The following is a 21384-nucleotide window of genomic DNA, read 5'->3' on the forward strand; positions in this document are numbered from 1 at the left end:
AGAATGAATAGGATGCATTATTGTTTGGATTCTCGCTGTTATGCGTGCACCCCATGAATAATGAAGAAAATCTTTCCTGCCAATATAACAGAAAACACAGCCATCTTGTTCTACAAAGAACTGTCAAGAAGGTGGGGGTGGGGGAGTTCATTACAGTCTACTTAAGTCTACTTTCAGATCAGCTTTTAAGAGGACAGGAAAAAAAAAAAAAAAAAAAAAAACAGTATCATTTTGCAGATGTTTGGTTGTCTTAACAATTTGGTTGTTAACTAAACTAGAATGAAATAAAGAGCAGGAGACATTTTGGTACAGCTGTCTTTGTGCTGCCTATATGGCATTTCTGATACAACGCTGGCTTATTTGACATCCAATGTTTTAACCCTAAAGCATTCAAATTACTCTGTCAAATGTGACATCTATTTATTCACATTTCACATTGTTTTGAATTAATCAGCCATTATCTCACAGCTTCAAGACTTTGATGAAGTGATTGTTTATTTTTAGAATGACATTGTCGAGTGAGTACAAGAGGCCAGATTTGGCTGGTTTGAACATATAACAAGGGGAATATTTAAGCTGAATATTACCAGTTTAAATGCTAAAGGGTTAATGTTTCTTTCATCCTCTCACTCCTTTCTTCTTTCTCTCTCTCTCTGAATATATTTCTTTATGTATAAAATGAGGGAAAGGGTTTATGTCATTCATGTTCAATTAAATTGTAATCTCTCTGTCTTTCTCTTTCCTTCTGTCTGTGTGTATATTTCTTCACATGCATGCGTGTGTTTGCCTCCAGCACTAAAAAGTACTGTCACCAAAACAGGCTGAGCGTTCAGTCGTCCATGCCAAATTGTCAGCATCTAAACAGCCATGTTCAACTGTCACATTGCAAAAAATAGAACTAAATAGATATCATCTAGTTTTATAAAGGGAGATGTTCTTGGAGAATATATAACAAGATGGTGAAATAAAGATCCAAAAGAGATTTTAAAAAACGAAAAAAAATTAGAGATCTTCAGATATTTTCATATCCTGCCCTAACTCGGGATACCTGAAATACAAATATTACTCACAGCTGCCAATGTTACAGGTTTAACCTATGACATTTTAGGCATGACAATACAGTTTAAGACTTAAATCTAGACCAGATAATACACAATATCTTTAGAGAGAGAGAGAGAGAGAATGTCTGGTAATGGTTACATGAAAATTGAAGGAGATCAAATCAAATTAACACAGTTATTTCAACAGGTGATAAGGTTATTCACCAGGACATCTTTTGTAGTAAAACTATGTGCAGGCATGCTTTGATGTTAAGAAATTGGTGCAGACGTCATAGTGTGGTTAAGAAGTTTGCTTTCCAATCATGTGGCTTTGGGTTCAGTCCCACTGCATGGCACATTGAGCAAGCATTATCTTCTGTAACCCTAGGCCGACCAAAACTTTGTGAGTGAATTTAAGACTGAATGTTAACCCTTTTGTTACCATATTTCTGTTGAAATATACACTGCCTTTGCTTTGTTTTAATTTTGTTAAATATCAAAGAATTTAGTGAAATAACTGTCTTATTAAGTCAATGTTCAGCACAAAATTAACATGAAATTTTAATGAAAGATTTTAATTTAGATTCCTTTAAAACAAGAATTCTGTGTCATAAAACCAAGGGCAGTCTCTGAGAAGGTTTCATACCAAAAGGGTTAAATTTACTTATGTCCAAAGAACAAACACATTTTTTTTCAATTCAGGTGTTACAACCAGATATACCCCACCCTCACAGGGACTGTTATGCATTTGTAATTCACTCCTGGTATTGCAGATACTCTCCACTCTTGATGTAAACAATCTACGACTAACTCATACACACACACACACACACACACACATATATATATACACACACACAGGCAATATAAACAGGCTGATTGATATTTTAAGGAGTTACTAGATCAACATATATATTTAGGAGATGCAAAAGATGGAATGTATCTGTGTGTATTTAGAAACAGATGACAATGTTTGCTTCTAAACTTGGAGTAGCAACACAAAACAGTCACAACAATAACAACAGCACTGAAAACTGGTTAAAAGGAGACATTCAATAGAATATGGTCTCCCATATCAGACAATATAGCAACATATCAAACAGCATAAAAATATATATCAAACAAATATATAAAACGTATCAAACAAATATATATATATTAAAAAACATACCAAATAAATACATAAAACCATATCAAACAAACTCATAATGAAAACCATATCAACGAACGTATAAAAACTTATATCAAAACATTATCAATACATCCAATATGAAACAATATCAGGAACACAAAGAACAAACATTGGGTGAGACACACAGACAGACAGATCTCTAGCATGATTCAACATGACCACCATCACCTCCAGTCTGTGGATGACTTTAGTGCTGTCCACTCTTTGCTGTAAACAATCACAGCAGATCATCTCTAGTTTGAAAACAATGTAATATCTTGATGTGTCTTGCCACTGAAATAACTGAGGACTTGTGGCTGTTTCAGCACTCCTCCCCCCACAACAATCCTATCAATCTTCAACAACTGGTAAAATGTCCAAGGTGTGCTGCTATTTCCTTTTCTGAGTAAGTTGTAACAAAAATAATAATAATATGTGGTGAGCTCAGGCAGCTAGTTATTGTAAGAGAGAAAATCACTTCTAGATAAATCATGACAGGATTAGGAGTTGGTGTTTTAAATCAAAGAGCAATGAAAATGCATAGAATATATATATATATTTTTTCTTTCTCTAACTCATTACATAGATCTTAAAATTTCTAATCATAAATAATCATGGTATAGCACCATTACATCCTTTTTTGAAATTATCATCTTGACATAATCCAAGGCCAATAAATTAAACTAACGACATTTTGTGAGGTGAAAACAAACTGAAGGAAATATCTTGAGATCAGTTGAGGTAAGAAGAAGAAAATTTTTTTTACTAGGTCTACTTCTAGCAGTTTCTTTCTTCAGTTGACATTTGTATTTGCGTGTCTGCTAAGCCTGGAGACATCTGTGTTAGGACCACACTGATATGAACTGGTTCTGTGAACTAATGTTTGTCTCTACATCATCTTAACTAGAGAGATGGATGACGGACAAAGACAGAGCTAGTACAGTACTGTACAACAAAATAGTCACAGATACTGTCATTACTACAGAAAGAACTAGTACAATAAAGTACTGTTCTGCATAACTAAATAGTTTCAGACACAAATACTACTACAGACAGAGAGAACTAGTTTAGTACAGTACTATGGACTCTCTCTTGTTGCTTCCACAAATCTAGATTCAGCAAGACACAGCTACTTGACCATCACCCTATGGCTACCTGAGTGCAGGGTCAAAACTGAAGACTTCCAGTAACATCTGCTACCTGTCCCCGTTGCTCCTTACCCTATCACCATTGGACATATGATGTGTGATGGTGTTCATGTCTTGATTTGCTTAACAACTTGCATAATATTATTATAGTGGGCATAATTTATGCAGAGCCAGTCCCACTCTCCCACCTTCAAACTTATATTAACTGGGTGCAACAGTAGCTATTATGATGCAGGATTTGTATGGAGTTACCTTCTCTTACATAGTACAGTATAGCTAAACAGTCATGGAGGCAATCACTACTACTGACTGAGAGAACTAGTACAGTACTGTATGATATGACTAAATATTAAACAACAGTCATCAAACAGTTGGAGACATCTAAACCAAATCTGTGTAGAATGTCCTAGAAATAAACACAGAAAAAAAACCCCAACAAAAATTAAGGAATAGAAAAAAATTAAATAACAAAACTTTAGTGGGAACCCCTCACCCTTTAGCTAGTATTCTCATAGATGGTTTTATTAAAGACATTGATTCCAAAATAAGAAATAAAATAATGGTTTGGAAAGTCTTCATTAAAAACAAAAAATGAAGTAGATGTCTGAGAAATATTGGTAGAGAAATGGCAACAGTGTATATTTGAAATAGCAGAAGAATTCTTATGTTGCCGAAATGGAAAACAGACATAAACTTCAGTAATGTTGTGAGCATGTGTGGCATAATCTATTGGGTTGCAGGGGGAAAATTAAGACAAGACAATCTGACAGGGACAAATCTTTTAGTGACTATGCTTTTTAGAGGAAAAAGGTCCCTTGATTTAGCCAATTACCTAACTTTCTGAATTGCTGGTAAGCACAACCTAGCCTTGCTCTTTACTCCACCTATTGAAAATAAATCCAGATTTTCATATGAAAAATCAAAGCCCTGAAAACTGAAAGTCAGTGAAAATTCTGTCATTCTGTTAGAAAAATAGATATTAACAAAAAATAACAAAATAAGATAAAACAAATAAATAAAAATTAAAAAAATAAAGTCATATGTTTTGGAGAAGAAAGACGAAACAACTGAAGATAAATGCTGAAAACAAAGGTACATCTTAAAAATATTTATAGCAATATGTTAGTCTTAAAATTTACCTGACTGTCTTTGTTTGCCTGTCTTTCATCGGCTGCCCTTTCCCGTCGGCCACGCACTCTCCGGGATTTAATCTTCTCCTGTTCTTGAATGATTTCTGCAAGCCTGGCATCATGTAATTCGATTTCACGCAGTTTTCTTTGGTCGACTATTGCTTTTGTTCTCTGCAAAAATAAAAAGGTCAAGAAGAAGAGATTTTAAATAGTTTGGCTTTTATAGATCGGTTTCCTCTAAATGTCACTGAAGACGACAGTATTCACAAGTGATTCTGAAATCAAGGAATCAATCATTTATTCATTTGTAAAATTAAACAAACTCCCATCTCCCCGCCTTCCCCATAATACACAAACAGTAAATATAATAATAGTTGGGTGATTTCTCCAGTTACACATTGTATAAAGAGAGGGGGGAAAGAGTAAAAGAAAAATACACAAAGAGTTAATGAAAGAGGTGTCCTATGAGTGCACATTCTAGGCTTGATGCCATAGACACACAGTGAGAGGGAAAGAATCACGAGGAGGAGGAGGAGAGAGGAAGTGGTAGTAATTATGGGAAGAGTTCAGATTTTGCAGCAAAAAGTTTACAATGGCACAGATTGTGATTATGTTGATAAAATGTAGAAAAAAAGTAACATACTTATAAATATACAAATGAGAAATTTGTTCCATTTAATTTTATTTTAAAGTAATAAATATTAAATTCTGAGAAGAGGAAAGATTGGTAAAAAAATAAAAGTGAAACTTGCTATCTTCAATTTGGTTTCATGTCAATCCTCACTTGATGACATTAATGTTGGATAATGGCAAAGAATATAATCGTAAATACAAGTGGCTGAAATGGGGTTTCTGCAAAGGATCACTAGAAAAATATTACTCAACAAGGTGCATAGCTTGGAGATCAGAGAGCCTCACCAGGTCGAGCTGTTACTTCTCCACATTGACAGGTCCCAGTTCCAGCACTACAGACATTTGGTTAGAGTTTTGCAGAAAAGAATTACAAGATAGGTTCTTCAAGCCAAGCCAACTGGCAGATCTAGGGGCAGACCATGAACAAAATGGTTAGATAATATTCATCGTGACAGTTGGTCATGTTTTGGAATCCAACAGGAAAGTGTCATGACAGTTGCTTCCGAGAGTTCCCCATAGAGAAGGTGCCTGAGGACTTCCCCCCACAATCCTCCCAGGAGTAGTGGGTTGTGAAAATGGAGGGATGGAATATTTTTCTTTTGAAAATTAGTATTCATTTCATTACTTGTATAAATACCAAGAAATTTGATAACAGTGGAATTATGATTATTATATGATCACTTATATTTCCATGGTGACAAAAGTACACTTCTAAAGTTATGTCATATGATAGGCAACACTTGAGTTTTGTTCCAGAAAACACTTCTCTAATTTACAAAATACAACTGCTGCGGTCAGACTGATCATAGGGTCAAGAGTTTAAACTTTTATGTGTTATGACCTAACTGACACTTCTTTGCTTGATTGATTTTGTTCTCATTTCATGGTCGAGTGGTTAACTGTTGAAAATAAGGAGGCATGTCCTAGCAAGAATCCCTTCTCACTATGGTAACACAAATATAAAACAGAGAAACTTACCAAAACTTGTAATATTTCATCACATTTTTGTTTGTTTAACAAAATTAGTTTTAAAAAATCTTCAAAAATGAGATTTTTTTCAAATTTATAAAACCCACTGGAACCCTGTTAGGGGAACAGCTTAGGCAGCTCCCAAATCAGGCTTCAGCCATATTTCCTTTAAAACCTTTCAAATTTGGATAAAGTCTTAACTAATCAATCATCATTTAATATTCTTATTATTATTAATAAGATAAGGACAGCAAGCTGGTAGAATTTTTGTCACGCTGGGCAAAATGCTTAGCAGTATTTCATCCATCTTTACATTCTGAGTTCAAATTCTGCCAAGGTTGATTTTAACCTTTCATCCTTTTGGTGGTTGCTAAAATCAGTACAAGTGAAGCACTGGGGTTAATGTAATTGACTTAACCCCATCTCCAAAATGTTAAGCCTAGTGCCTATAGCAGAAAGGAATAAGATAGGTTTCTTTAAGCCATGAAGGGCCAAACGCAGAGGGGACAATACAATGTCGAACTTTTCTTTTCAAAACCAATCAATGGGGATCGAAAATGTTTTGTGATGTGTACACAAAAGATAACAATGTATTGTTTTAACAACTGAAATTCCCAAAAGAGGGAGAAACTAAAACACTGTCTAGGGTTATCCGTGGAAAGAAAAACCTACGAAAAAACCACGGTAACCTCGGAAAGGAATAAGATAAGTAAAGCTAACAGAATCGTTATTACACTGGACAAAATACTTTGCAGCATTTTATCCATCTTTAATTTCAGAGTTCAAATGCTGCTGAGGATCACTTTACCTTTCATCCTTTTGAGGTTGATGAAATAAGTACCAGTCAAGCACTGGAGCTGATGAACTTGCCTAACACCCTCTCTCCAAAAATTTCAAGACATGTGTCTATACTAAAAGTGAATATCATCATTCAGTTGTCTCACTTTGTGTGCTTTCACTACACTGCTGAGTGCAACTCTATGTGCCTTGGGTATGTGCTGTAGTTTGTTTTCGTGCTGCTATTTTCACTGCTTTGAAAGTGCTCTAGCTAAGATGTGTGCAGCATCTAGCAGTGCAATTTTATATAACATCCTGAAGTTTTTATGTATTTGTCTGTTTTTTTAAAATCATACCTAAAACACCTATTACTATAGGGATCATTTCCATTTTTACTATCCTAATTATTATTATTATTATGAATAAGGCAGTGAGCTGACATAATTGTTAGCATGTTGGACAAAATGCTGAGCACATACTCAGTTAAAATTTCACTGAGGCCTTCTTTGCTTTTCTTTTGGAGCTGATAAAATAAGTACCAGTTGAGCACTAGGGGTTGATGCAATCAACTTACAAGCTTCTCCCAAATTGCTGACCTTGGGTCAAAGTTTAAAATCATTAAAGTGGTGAACTGGCAGAATCATTAGCATGTTGGACAAAATGCTTAGAGGCATTTCTTTTAGCTCTTTATGCTCTGAGTTCAAATTCAGCTGAAGTTTACTTTTCTTTTGGGGTCAATAAAATAAGTACCCATTGAGCACAGGGGTTGATGTAATAAACATGGCATCTTCCCTAAAATTGCTGGCTTGAACAAAAAATTAGAATTATTATCATCATTATTATTATTATTATTAGTAGTAGTAGTAGTAGTAGTACTGGCACATTGTTAGAGGCAGATCCATTAGAATTCCCTTGCACCAGATTTTCAACAATATCTTAGTTCTTTGTTTTAATTTCCTCTAAACCTTCTTTTAACTACAGATGGTTCCATAAAATAACCTGTTAGTATATGGACAAGCTGTCACAGGTATAAATGTGTTAACTGTCTCAGTCAATCATTTAATCTCCCAAGTGTTGAAAGAATAAAGGAAACTGTTGAAAGAACTGAAACATACCTTATGTTCTTGTTCTTGGATTAACTGTGCAAGTTCCTGAAGAAACATGAAATATTATCCTCAGAAAAGACAGATTAGCAAAAATAAAACAAAAACAAGACTGGATAAATCTGCTTTCTTTTACAAACTCAAAAGACAATCTGCACGCTTGTCAACGATGCTAAAAAAAGATAATAGGCAAATTAATAATTTGTTGGTTTGTATCTCATCAATCTACATACCTATCAAAGTGGAAAAAAAAAGAGAAAACTATAAAAAAAAAATTTAATAATCTATCGAGGTTTTATTTCTGGAACATTAAAGATAAAGTCTACATTGTGTTGATCCATATGAACCATGTGAGAACATTTGACCAAAATATCGGGAATGGTCAAGAGATAGAAACCTACAGGGTAGAATGATGGTGAAGTTACAATTCTGAACTGCTGAGGACACTATCGCAAGTTCAAACCTTACAACAGTCATTATCTGTTGTTCCTGGCAGCAAGTTCTGTCATTCTACCTCACACTAGAATGGTTAACGGTAAGAAGGATATCTAGCCATAAGAACAATTGTCCCATTATATACATTGAAAGTTGTACGCTTGGACTCTCAAATCAACGTTGTTAATGTGGATTTATTTTTAACAAGATACAAGGTCAATTTTGATAGAGAAGTGTCAACTGAATTGACCCTGAAGGATATTTACAGGAAGCAGTTCATGGATTCCAGAAAGAGGGGAAAGAGGCAGAAGTTGAACCCACAACAGAGATAGAACAGACTAGAAACTATAAAGTATTTTGCTCCATATTCCATTTGATCCTAAAATTACTCCTTACCATTATTGCCGACAGACAGAAATAAGTGACATACCTCGTCCTGATACTCTTGTAGCAGTTTCTGTTCAGCAACGTTTGCAGTAGGTGGGAGCACATAGAAGTCACTAAAGTCACCGTTGTCCTCAAGTTGACCGCTATGACGAACTCTGGAGAAGGATAGCAAATATAAAACAAACAATATCAATGAAAAAAAACAATAAAACACTGGTAAACATGGCCTCACCAGGCATGTTGTAGGAGAGTGAAGAGAGGTGTGTGTGTGTGTGTATGGGGAGTTGAGACGAGATTTATTCAGAATTTTAGTTTGGTTTCGTTAAGTTGTGATTGGATATTTCGTATAAATTACTGTGGAATGTGAGTACAAGTGTAGCGGATACAAGAATACAAGTGTTGTGGGTTGTGGATGTTTGGGTACAGGTATATATTATTGTAGGAGTACAGGTGTTGTGGATAAAGAAGAAAAGGTGATGTGGTTACGGGAGTACAGTTGCAGTGGGTTTGAAAATATAGATGTTGTGTATTAAGTGTAGGAGTACATGTGCTGTGGGGACAAGAGTGCACATGTAAAGGATATAGTGGACACAAGCGTACAAGTGTTATGGGCATGGGGGTACAGGTACAAGGTTATAGGTGTGGGTGAGTACCAATGTGTAAGTGTTGTGAAGTGTTAGAGATGTGACATCGACGAGTATGAGTGAATTTAACAGAGTTACTTACTTGACATTGGAAGGTGGACTCTTTAAGTGAAGATTGTCAACATTTTCTCTGAGGTTCTCAACAGCATCTGGAAATAGGGAGGACATATTGTTAGATTGTATAGGATATACGTGTGTGTATGTGACACAAACATAGATATTAGATAGGATGTGTGAGATATACACATACAGACGGGATTCTGTATGATGTGTGGTAATACAGAGTGTAACACAAATAAGACATACATACAAACACCAGTACACAAACACACCCATATATCAAAAGACACACACACACACATACAATATACACAGACAACCATATTCTAACACATACATATAGCAATACAAACACACATACATGTTGTTGTTGGCACTCCGTCGAGGGTTCCAGTTGATCCGATCAACGGAACAGCCTGCTTGTGAAATTAACGTGCAAGTGGCTGAGCACTCCACAGACACGTGTACCCTTAATGTAGTTCTCGGGGATATTCAGCGTGACACAGTGTGACAAGGCTGACCCTTTGAATTACAGGCACAACAGAAACAGGAAGTAAGAGTGAGAGAAAGTTGTGGTGAAAGAGTACAGCAGGGTTCGCCACCATCCCCTGCCGGAGCCTCGTGGAACTTTTAGGTGTTTTCGCTCAATAAACACTCACAATGCCCGGTCTGGGAATCGAAACCGCGATCCTATGACCGCGAGTCTGCTGCCCTAACCACTGGGCCATTGCGCCTCCACTCAAACACACACACGTACACAGAGCAGTACACTGATACACACACTCACACACAAACGTAGAAGACAGTGCAGGACTTGCACATACTTTTGTGAACTTTTATGTTTAAAACTGAACGCTCATAATAGAGTGGACCCTGGTAAAGGTTTCCAAGGGCCAGGTAGTTGGGGGTAGACCATGGATTAGGCCCACCATCTAAAAAGAATAAAAAGTTCCTCCAATAGGCTACAGTACAGTTTCCATGGATCAAATTTCATTTACAAGGCTTTGCTCAAACAAAGAACTATAGCAGAAGACGCTTGCCCTAAGTGTCATAGGCTGGGATTGAACCTGAAATTGTGCAGTTGCAAACCACCGAGCACTGTTTGGGGCTAAGCAACCACCACCACCACCACCACCACTCCAAACTGCAAGACTCACTTCTTCCACCCATCACCACCACCACCACCACTCCAAACTGCAAGACTCATTTCTTCCACCCATCACCACCACCACCACTCCAAACTGCAAGACTCATTTCTTCCACCCATCACCACCACCACCACCACCACTACTCCAAACTGCAAGACTCACTTCTTCCACCCATCACCACCACCACCACCACTCCAAACTGCAAGACTCATTTCTTCCACCCATCACCACCACTCCAAACTGCAAGACTCATTTCTTCCACCCATCACCACCACCACCACCACCACTCCAAACTGCAAGACTCATTTCTTCCACCCATCACCACCACCACCACCACTCCAAACTGCAAGACTCATTTCTTCCACCCATCACCACCACCACCACTCCAAACTGCAAGACTCATTTCTTCCACCCATCACCACCACCACCACCACTCCAAACTGCAAGACTCATTTCTTCCACCCATCACCACCACCACCACCACTCCAAACTGCAAGACTCACTTCTTCCACCCATCACCACCACCACCACCACTCCAAACTGCAAGACTCACTTCTTCCACCCATCACCACCACCACCACTCCAAACTGCAAGACTCATTTCTTCCACCCACCACCACCACCACCACCACTCCAAACTGCAAGACTCACTTCTTCCACCCATCACCACCACCACCACCACTCCAAACTGCAAGACTCATTTCTTCCACCCACCACCACCACCACCACCACTCCAAGACTCATTTCTTCCACCCATCACCACCACCACCACCACCACCACCACCACTCCAAACTGCAAGACTCATTTCTTCCACCCATCACCACCACCACCACCACCATCAACTTACCAGAAGAAAACGTGGTCAGTCGTGCTTCTTCTGATTGTTCAGCAAGTTTCTTCTCAATCTTCTCCCGTTCTCTCTTCAGTTGACGTTCTCTTTTCTTCTCTAGGTATCGATCGTATTTCCTCTTTTCTTTGTCTTGCATTTGTCGGGCTAGTTCCTAATTAGAGAGAAAAATATCATCATTATCATTTTATTGCTTTCTTTTCCATGCTTGCATGAATCAGAAGAGAGTACATTGGGACAGAGCCTTTTCTACAACTGGATGTCCTTCCTGTCACCAACATCCCCACTCATTTCCAAGCAAGGTAATAGATCTCTTAATCTATTGGACAACAATCAAGACATGATTATGCAAAGGACTGGAAACAAACAAACACCTTATAAATGAGCCTCTAGTTTACAAATATTGTACAACATGTCAAGAAGCCCTATGACATACTTTTAGAGTGGATTGCAAACAAATGACACTTTCAGCAAGGCCATTGCTTGCAACTAGATTAAGTGAATACATGTGATGAAAAGGCAAATATGAACTGACACAAATGCATACAAGTACACAGCCACACACATACACACAAATTGCATCCTCCTTCTTGTATAATGATTCTTTTGTATGAAGTCTGTGGATATTAATGGATTTTCATGTGTATTCAGTAAAAAGAGAATTCCAGCTGTATGACTGCATATGGGAGCTGATACCCATGGAGGAGCTTTGTAAAGCATATATATATATATATATATATATAAAAAATATATAGTTTTAGGGAAAATAACCAATTTTCAAGAACTCATCGATGAAAATCCACTATCACATATAGAAAAATTAATAATTAAAAGCACAATAAATGAGTATAATATAAAGTAAAGTAAATATCATAAGATAAATATAATAAAAAGATTACACGTGTTTCATAACCAATTTTCAAATAGAAAAGAAATTTAAATCGATTAAAATCAATTGAAATTATCGAAAATAAATTCTATTCAAAAATATAGCTACTTGTCAGATCGTAAGTAGAACAATAATTAGATATATATCTCAACCAACAATAAGTACCAAATGAATTAATATGAAATACTTATTATATAAAGATAGAAAAATTATTTTAAAAATATCATAATATCAAAATAATAACCATTCAATAATCATCCCTTCATCCATTATAATAACATGTATATTATATACAAAAAACATATAATATTCACCGCACCAATGCCCCAACCCAACCTCCATCCACCACTGCTACCGTGAGAACTCTTGACTCAATAAAAAACCAGATACTCACCTCATCATCACACTCCATCATACTCTTATCATTCTGCTCCTCTTTTAAGATTTCCTGGTACACCTTCTGGGCAATTTTCTGATCCTCTTGGGACCTACAGATAGACAAACAGACAAAGGTTAGCTAGTTACTGCATTAGAACTGTAATGATGATGATGATGGTGATACAGTGACAACATACACATTTATACACACCTAAACATTTATGCACACATTCTCCCACAAACACATTGAGTGAGCCTCTTTATCAGTGCTTCTCAACCGGGGTCCATGTGATAGAATAGTAAATTAGGGATGCACAATAGAATTTGAAGGGACCCTGAAAAGCTTTTGCCTTAGATGTATGCATTGGGATGTATTGCAAGAAACAGTTAGGTTTCTTTCTCTAACATTTTACATAGTTCAACCTACACAAGTTAATGTGCAAAAAACAAAATAGGAATTTTAAAACGTTTCTATAAAACTAGTTTTTAAACATGAAATGGCTATGGGGATCCACCAGAATAAAATAGTAATCAAAGGGGTCCATAGATAAAAAGTGGTTGAGAACCCCTGCTCTATATGGTCACTCAACTCACTAAAAATAGCAACCAAGTCTACCTTTTACCACACCACACCACACATAGTCATTGGACAATGAAGTCCCAGATAGAAAAAAATGCTGAGATGTTTGGGGTTAGAACAACTTTGTATTATAAATCTGACGAGTAAAGACTGACTGGCCCAGGGTTAAATACCACCATCACCACCACCACCCACTTCTAATTCAGTGGCTGTCTGGTAGTCTGCAGAAACCTCCAGATGTCCAACAGTTATGATATGGTTGAGAATAGATGTGGAGTAGTTGGAGAGGGGGGAGGGGAATGAGGAAAGATTGTGTGAGAGAGAGAGGAAAAAATAATGAGCATATATGAGAGGGGGAGGAAGAGAAGACAGGGAGAAAGATGTGCATTCGAGAGAAGGGGAGGAAGAGAGGAAAGGGGGAGAGAGAGAGAGAGTGGCAGAGAGACAGAGAGTGTATGTGTGTATGACAGAGGAAGAAAGTAAAGGAGGGGGAGTTAATGTGTAGTTGTGAGGGGGGAGAGGGGATTGTGAGGAAGATAATGTACATTTAAGAGAGTCAGAAAGATAGAGTGAATGTTTATATGTGAGAGGAAAGAGAGAGAGAGAGAGAGAGATGTGAAGTAGTAAGAGGAGGAGGAAAAGAATGTGCATGAGAGTGGGCATGTGAGAGAAAGAGAGAATGAGTGGAGAAGGAGAGTGGAGAGGTGACATGAGATGCAGTATGTGGTGAGGGTTAGGGTGACTGATCAATGGTTGGACCCACCACCACCACCACCATTACATTTGGCCACTGCATCCTAATCCATCACCAGCACTACCACTGTTACTTCTACACCCTTTATTCATAATACCATCCTGCAACATCATTCTGAGACACACCACCACCACCACCACCACTACCCAGCCACCACCATTCAAATTTGAAAGGAAATACTTGTAATAGTCTCAGTAAATGTCCAGTAGTGGTCGCTGTGACCAAATAGCCAACAGATGGAAATCAATACCACCACCACCACCACCACCACCATCATCATCATCATCATCATCATTTCTGTTGTTTTCTCAGCAGTCAGCAATGAAAGAAATATCGGTGGATTAACAATAAGGTGTCATTGTTTGCAGTGTATTGATTAACAGGGTTCTTCTAGGTGCAGTATTGACTACAGTGTTAGGGTGGTGGTGATACTTAGTGAACAGGGTTCTGGGTGCAGTGGTAGTGGTGATGGTGGGGATCCAGCAAGGCCATAAAAGTTGTGTTGTTAGACTAGTGCAACATTCCATGTGGTGCAACTGAGCAGGGAACAGAACAGACATCAAGTGCTTTAGTGGTGGTGGTGGCAATACCCAGAGATTTGGTATGGTGGATTGTTTTCAGGCCTCAATGGGGTGTGGTGGCGGTGGTGGTAGGAGTATCTCAGACATTTTGAAAGGGTGTGAGTTATCTTAATTTTTTTTTTTTTCCTTGTGGACAGGGCTTACCAGGTATTCATGGACTCCTCTGATTCCCAGGACCCAGGATCAATGTGCTAGCTGAACTGCAACACTCTTCTAGCTCTGATAACAATATTAGGTGGTAGTTAGTAACTACATGCTGGTGATATGGTCCTATAGTACCCTAACAATACTAGGGTCAGTTAGTAACCATATATAGACATGCAGCGTTGTCTAGTAGGAAAAAGATTGGTGATAGTGGGAGCATAGTAGGACAAGGATTGCGATTTGTGGGTGTCTAATAAGACTGTGTTATTAATGTGGGCTGCCACCCCTTGACACTCAGGCCACATTCCAAGTTCCCCCCCGCCCCAACTAGCCATCACATAGATCTCTTTCTGAAGCAAATTCAAAGCAACCGTATTTCACAAATAAAACTTAACCTAGTGAATCCATTATTTTGTTTGTTTTTACATGAATCGCTCCCCCATTATCACGCTACTCTTCTTCAATGCCCCCTTGGAACTTTCCACTGCCCCCAGGGGAGCAATACTGCCCACTTTGGGAACCACTGTTGTAGAGGGTGTATAGTGAGAGTATTGTTGTAGAAGGTGTATGTATAGTGAGATGTTTTTGCAGTGAGTGTATAATAAAGTGAGTGCTGTTACCAGATATGTTCTAAGGTTTTATACAAAAGATAGTGGGTAAAAGAAGAGAGAGGGGGGTGTTAAAAAGAGGAACAAAGGACTAATACTTGTAAATATCGCCAGTGCCCCCCCCCCCCCGCGAAAACAGTTAAATACAAACCTTTGATGCAGAAGTTTCAGTTGTTGCATACGCTCCTCCTGGTGTTTTTTCTCCTCTTCAATCTGGATCACCTTTGCTATGGGCACATCATTGCGGGCAGCACGTCGATTGAAGCGATTACGGCCATAGTGGGAGTTAACTGGAAAAAAAGAGAAACGAGAGAGGGGTTTAGTGGGAGGTAGGAAAGTGCATGTGACAACAGCAACATTGTAGAGATGATATGAACATTAAATGCACATAAATATGAATGGGAACCTGCTGTAAGGTGGCAGTGGGGATTTAGGGGCAGAGAGAGAGAGAGAGAGAGAGAGATTTATAACATAAATGGGGGTAATAAATGCTGAAATGTCTATGTCATCACAGCCATCATTAGAAATAATTCTGTCAATATATTTCTCATTAATACACTAGAACGACTCAGGCGGAACATTTCACAGCCGATTTGTTAAAATAGCAGACACAGGTTTTCTTGAGAATCAGTTGACTGAATAACAAGGCCATCTCACAGACCACCAGCATTACTACCACCACCACATCATGGATTAATGGATATCAAGCTGAATTTTAATGACTAAAACTGACCAAACCCTGAACTGACAAAGAAGCCTTTATGTGGTTGCTAAAGCTGCTAAAAACTGCAGTCAAGTTTTCCTCAAATCACTCCCTATTTAATAATATTGTCCTGAATCCACTATGCTTGGGTTTAACCGTTTTCATACCAACCTGCCTGAGACCACCCTTAATTCTATGATACAAATTCCTAGTTTTAAAGTGATCTAAATTAAAGCCTTCCATCAAAGTTTCATATTAATTTTTGTTCCAAACAACCAGTTTATTCAAACTTATTCTACTAAATTCTTCATTATTTTCAAAATCAATTGAAACAGAGGCCATGGATTTCAACAGAAATATGGTAACAAAATGGTTTAATCATAAATTTGCTCAATCAGAGTTGCCCTGGGTTAAACAATAACAACTGAACATTCACTACATTCTTGTGGAAACACTAAAGTTCTATGTTCAATTCCCACCCTCGACTGATTGGTACAAGGTTGTTGACCGACCTCCGCTGTTGCTACTACAGTGGCCCCTATGCTGTTTGGAACTGGTTGTTCTTTATTCCCCTCCTCTCAAACATTCTTAAACTCACAAGTATCCCCACTTTTGTGCTCACCCCACTCCCCACACTAACAACTATACTCCGTCTTTTCTCAAGAATTCCCTCTGCTCAGGTTTTCTTCCTGTAGCTGTTGACTTGCAATTATTCAACAGTTTCAAAAGGTCCCCTAAATCCAAGAGCACAGCCCCTGCCTCTTAAACAAACCAATGGAAAAAAAATAAAGCATTCCAGTTGTGACCATTCCGTATCTTTTATAAACAGGTATGGCTGGGCGGTTAAAAAATCAGTTTCCCAACCACATGATTTCAGGTTCAGACTCACTGCATGCCTACTTGAGCAAGTGTCTTCTGCCAAACAAAGCCTTGTGAGAAGATTTGATAGAGAGAAACTGAAAGAAGCCTGTCATATATGTGTGTGTGTATGTGTATGTGTGTGTGTGTGTGTGTGTGTGTGTGTGTGTGAATAGGAGTTTGTATTTTTCTTTACATGTGTGATCATTTGTTGATAGTAAGCAGTGACTTTACTAATGGTGTTGCCTGCTTGTAGGTCACCATAAAAACATGGAACTACATGAATGACCGGTCTTGAGATGTTGCATGATGTCTGTAAACGAAAAAAAAGTCTCTTCATACAGTGTTATTTGCTCCAGGTTTTCCACATAATATATCCAGGCTGTTTGTTGTTTGATAGACTGGGAGATTATACCTCATCCGGAAACAAATGGGGGTTGACAACAAGAAGGGAACAGCTCCAACATGAAAAAGTAAACGTTAACCAGTTATTGAATGATGACGGGAGCATCATAAGAGGGACCTGTCTCTCAACCAACAATCTGGTTAAGGAATGCTGTGAACTGACTCAGTCTATTTACACCTATTTTTCTACAACAAGAAATTTTCTCCATCACAAAATACAGCAAATGAATTTCTTACAGGTTCAAATATACCTCAAATATATCCAACTACAGACATTGGAATGTAGCGCAGTCCTTGGGCCCATCGGATCCTGTAAAACTGTCTGACCCATGGATGTATGGAACAAGGATGTTAAATGATGATGAGTGCAATTTGATGGAATTTAGTTGGTGTAGCTAGTAGGGCAAAATGACTGATGAGAAAGGGGCTAGATTTAGATATTAAGGGGATTAGTATCACACAGCTAAACCTTTATAACAACAAAAAAGAGAGTCCATTCTGAAAACATATTTTAGATGGTTCACACACTTCAAAGAAATATTGAGGGGCAGCAAGGTGCGTCACAAAACATTCAACAAAGATTCACAGACTGGAGAAACATTCCAGGAAGGCCATAAAGTGTCAGTTAATTTGATACGACCAATCGACCCTGCCTCATCCACTGTCTGCGGTATTACAAGAATTTGGTGACATTCATGAAATGCGAACATTTCAGACAGTAAAAGGGTTAGTAAAGAAAAAAACAACACACTTCTTGCCAACCTCACCTGACTGTAATTGTCATACAGGTAGCAGTATTAAGTAAGAATGATTGTAGTTAATAGATGGGAGAGATACACAGACAGAGACATCCAACTATCTAGTTCACATAACCATTAGTTTGTATATTAGTAACAGACAGAAGATATAGGATAGGCCATGATGTCAGTGGATGCAACACCCACTGTGTGCGACAAGGTAATAATCAACACTTGGCCTTAATAGATGTAATCAGATGTTTATTAGGGTTGGGGTGAGGGAGAGAGTGGGCTTGGACAGCTGAAGTGTGTGTGTGTGTGTGTGCGTGATTGTGTGTGTGTTCGTGATTGTGTGTGTGTTCGTGATTGTGTGTGTGTGTTCGTGATTGTGTGTGTGTGTTCGTGATTGTGTGTGTGTGTTCGTGATTGTGTGTGTGTTCGCGATTGTGTCTTCATGATTGTGTGTGTGTGAATATATGTACACACACATTTTCTCTTTCCATCTATACTGTTGAATCTGAGAATAATCCTCATGGCCCACCCTCCAGTTCTCTCTCCCCCACAGCACACATGTCATGCGCGCGCGCATGTGTGTGTGTGCGTGTTGTATAAGTGCAAGGTGAGTGTGACTTGGAAGTTTTGCTGGCAGCAGTTCTGTCTGATGAGCCACTGCTAACAAAACTCCAAAGTTCCAACCACATTTAAGTTTCAATAAAACATTTGGACCCTTCACCAACGTTGAGACTTTTGTTGGTTTTTAAAGCTTCTTATAATACTTAGTGGTGTGTTGTGCTCTTGAGCAAGACACTTCATTTTCCATTGCTCCAGTCCACTCAGCTGGCAGAAATTAGAGCCTGTATTTCAAAGGGCCAGCTTTGTCACATTCTGTGACACACTGAATCCCTCTGAGAACTACGTTAGGGGTACATGTCTGAGGAGTACTTGACCACTTGCAATGTTAATCTCACAAGTGGGCTGTTCGATGAAGTGCTGGTTATAAACATATAATACTCAGTGTCATCATCATCATCATTTAATGTCTGCTTTCCATGCTGGCATGGGTTGGGCGGTTTGACTGAGGACTGGCGAGCCAGTAGGCTGCATCAGGCTCCAATCTGATCTGGCAAGGTTTCTACAGTTGGACGCCTTTCCTAATGCCAACCACTCCGAGAGTGTAGTGGGTGCTTTTTATGTGCCACCAGCACAGGAGCCAGTCAAGCAGCTCTGGCATTGACCATGCTCGAATGGTGCTTTTTACGTGCCACCAGCATGGGTGCCAGTCAGGCGGTATTGGCATCGGCCACAGTGTGTTTGTGTGTGTGTGTACCTGTATGTGTATATATATATATATTGTGCAGTTCATTTCCATGAAACTGAGTGATAACAAAAGCAGCCTCAGTTTGAAATATAACAAACACTCTATATCATGTATTGAGTAGTTTTTTAAAAATATTTCTTGATTAAGAATTCAAACAGGTGTGTGTGTGTGTGTGTGTGTGCATGCATGTGTAAATAAATGCCCACCCTTTAAAGTGGCTGGTATTGAGAAGGGTCAAACTGTCCCACACATGCCCACATGTGTGGGACATCATCATCATCACCGTAAATGGTGACGATGATGCATAAACCCCTATCATTGTTTATTTGGCCAATATTGTTTCATCATGAACCCAAATCTATAAGCCATGAACCCAAATCTATAAGCCATGATTATTATCCCCAGTAATTCAAAACCTTTCAAAACCTTTTTAATACCAATGACATAAACATAACTGGAAATATATCTTTTACTAAAGTAATCTGAATCCTGTTAGGGATGCTGAGGGTAGGGGTGGATGGGACTGGGGAGTGTTACAGGATGAAGAAGAGATTACAGTCAAAGTAGGAGGATTTATTAATTTTTTTTTTCCAGATTAATATAAGTGCTTTTCATTAGTATGGATTACAAAACTACACTGGCCTACCTATCCCATTCTCCCCCTATAGCCATTTAAACTGTTCTAGTTTATGATTTTTAGTTAAGTTGTGGGTAATAAGATATCAAATGGCATTAAATAATAGGTGCATAGAACAAGTGTTCAGGTTGAATTGGAGCCTAAAAACGCAAGTGTTGAGTGCAGAGATGTGAAATCTGCCACGATGAAGATTAACTATAAGCAATATATTGGCCAAGCTAGTAGAGGTATAATTGAATAAAAAACAAACAAGCAGTCAGCAGTTATTAAATTGACTGCCTGTTTACGCTTTTGTTCAATTATATACACACACATATATATGGAGATGACCACCATCCCTCCATGTGATTGGCTAGAAAAATTGTTAAGATATTAAGATATTTTTCTTAACATGAAACCACTGGTAGCCTTAATACACAAAGAAATTTTATCCATCAATGCAGTGTTCAGCATTCATTCTCATGGTTCAACATGTGTGTGTGTGTATCTCTCTCTCTCTCTCTCTCTCTCTCTCTCTATATATATATATATATATATATATATATATATATATATATATATATATATATATAAAGTGTAGTATATTGCCACTTAAGTGTGGCTGACCCCTAGGGGTGGATGTTACTGTTGCTTTTAGCCCCAGGAGGACATCTCCTCCAGCTGGCTTATCGACACACGACTGTGTCCTGTTTGCCAAACAGGACACAGTCGTGTGTCGATAAGCCAGCTGGAGGAGATGTCCTCCTGGGGCTAAAAGCAACAGTAACATCCACCCCTAGGGGTCAGCCACACTTAAGTGGCAATATACTACACTTTATCGTGCAGTTACTGTTAATACTTCATTTAGAGAATTAACATTGCTTATATATATATATATATATATATATATAAACCTTTATGATCATACTTATAGACAAAAGGCTGTAACCATCCCAACTCTGGTTTGGACATAAGAGACTGATGTAAACGTGTGGTTAAGAAGCTTGCTTCCTAATCAAGTGGTCTTAGGTTCAGTTCCACTGCATGTCACCTTGGGCAGGTGTCTTCTAATATAATCCTGAGCTGACCAAAGCCTTATGAGGGGAATTTCCTAGATGGAATCTGAAAGCTTGTCGTATGCGTGCGTGTGCATGTGCACCCTTGTCTTCACATCATGTGATGATTGTAAATGAGCATCACTATCATATAAGTGATGTTCATTTCTTGTCTTCCAGGATGAAATACTGTTGCTCGGAAACAAGTGAGAGTTAGCAACAGGAAGGGCATCTGGTAGCAGAAAAATCAACCTCAACAAATTCAA

The 21384-nt window shown here is 38.3% G+C and overlaps 1 protein-coding gene across 5 annotated transcripts in view; it reads right to left on the reverse strand.

The window, feature by feature from the left end:
• LOC106880530 (uncharacterized) overlaps nt 1-21384 on the reverse strand; it is a 167516-nt gene that overhangs the window by 24283 nt on the left and 121849 nt on the right. For 3 of the 5 annotated variants that reach the window (XM_089342485.1, XM_089342484.1, XM_089342482.1), the window contains exons 3-9: nt 15578-15716; nt 12776-12869; nt 11493-11646; nt 9520-9586; nt 8837-8948; nt 7984-8019; nt 4499-4660 (exon numbers count right to left, since the gene is read on the reverse strand). In XM_089342485.1, coding sequence (XP_089198611.1) covers nt 4499-4660; nt 7984-8019; nt 8837-8948; nt 9520-9586; nt 11493-11646; nt 12776-12869; nt 15578-15716 — 764 coding nt within the window. The remainder of the gene's footprint in view (nt 1-4498; nt 4661-7983; nt 8020-8836; nt 8949-9519; nt 9587-11492; nt 11647-12775; nt 12870-15577; nt 15717-21384) is intronic. The other 2 variants (XM_089342486.1, XM_089342483.1) reach the window with 1 other exon arrangement.

The sequence above is a fragment of the Octopus bimaculoides genome, chromosome 26, assembly GCF_046866305.1.
Source record: "Octopus bimaculoides isolate indiv1 chromosome 26, ASM4686630v1, whole genome shotgun sequence".
Lineage (NCBI taxonomy): Eukaryota > Metazoa > Mollusca > Cephalopoda > Octopoda > Octopodidae > Octopus > Octopus bimaculoides.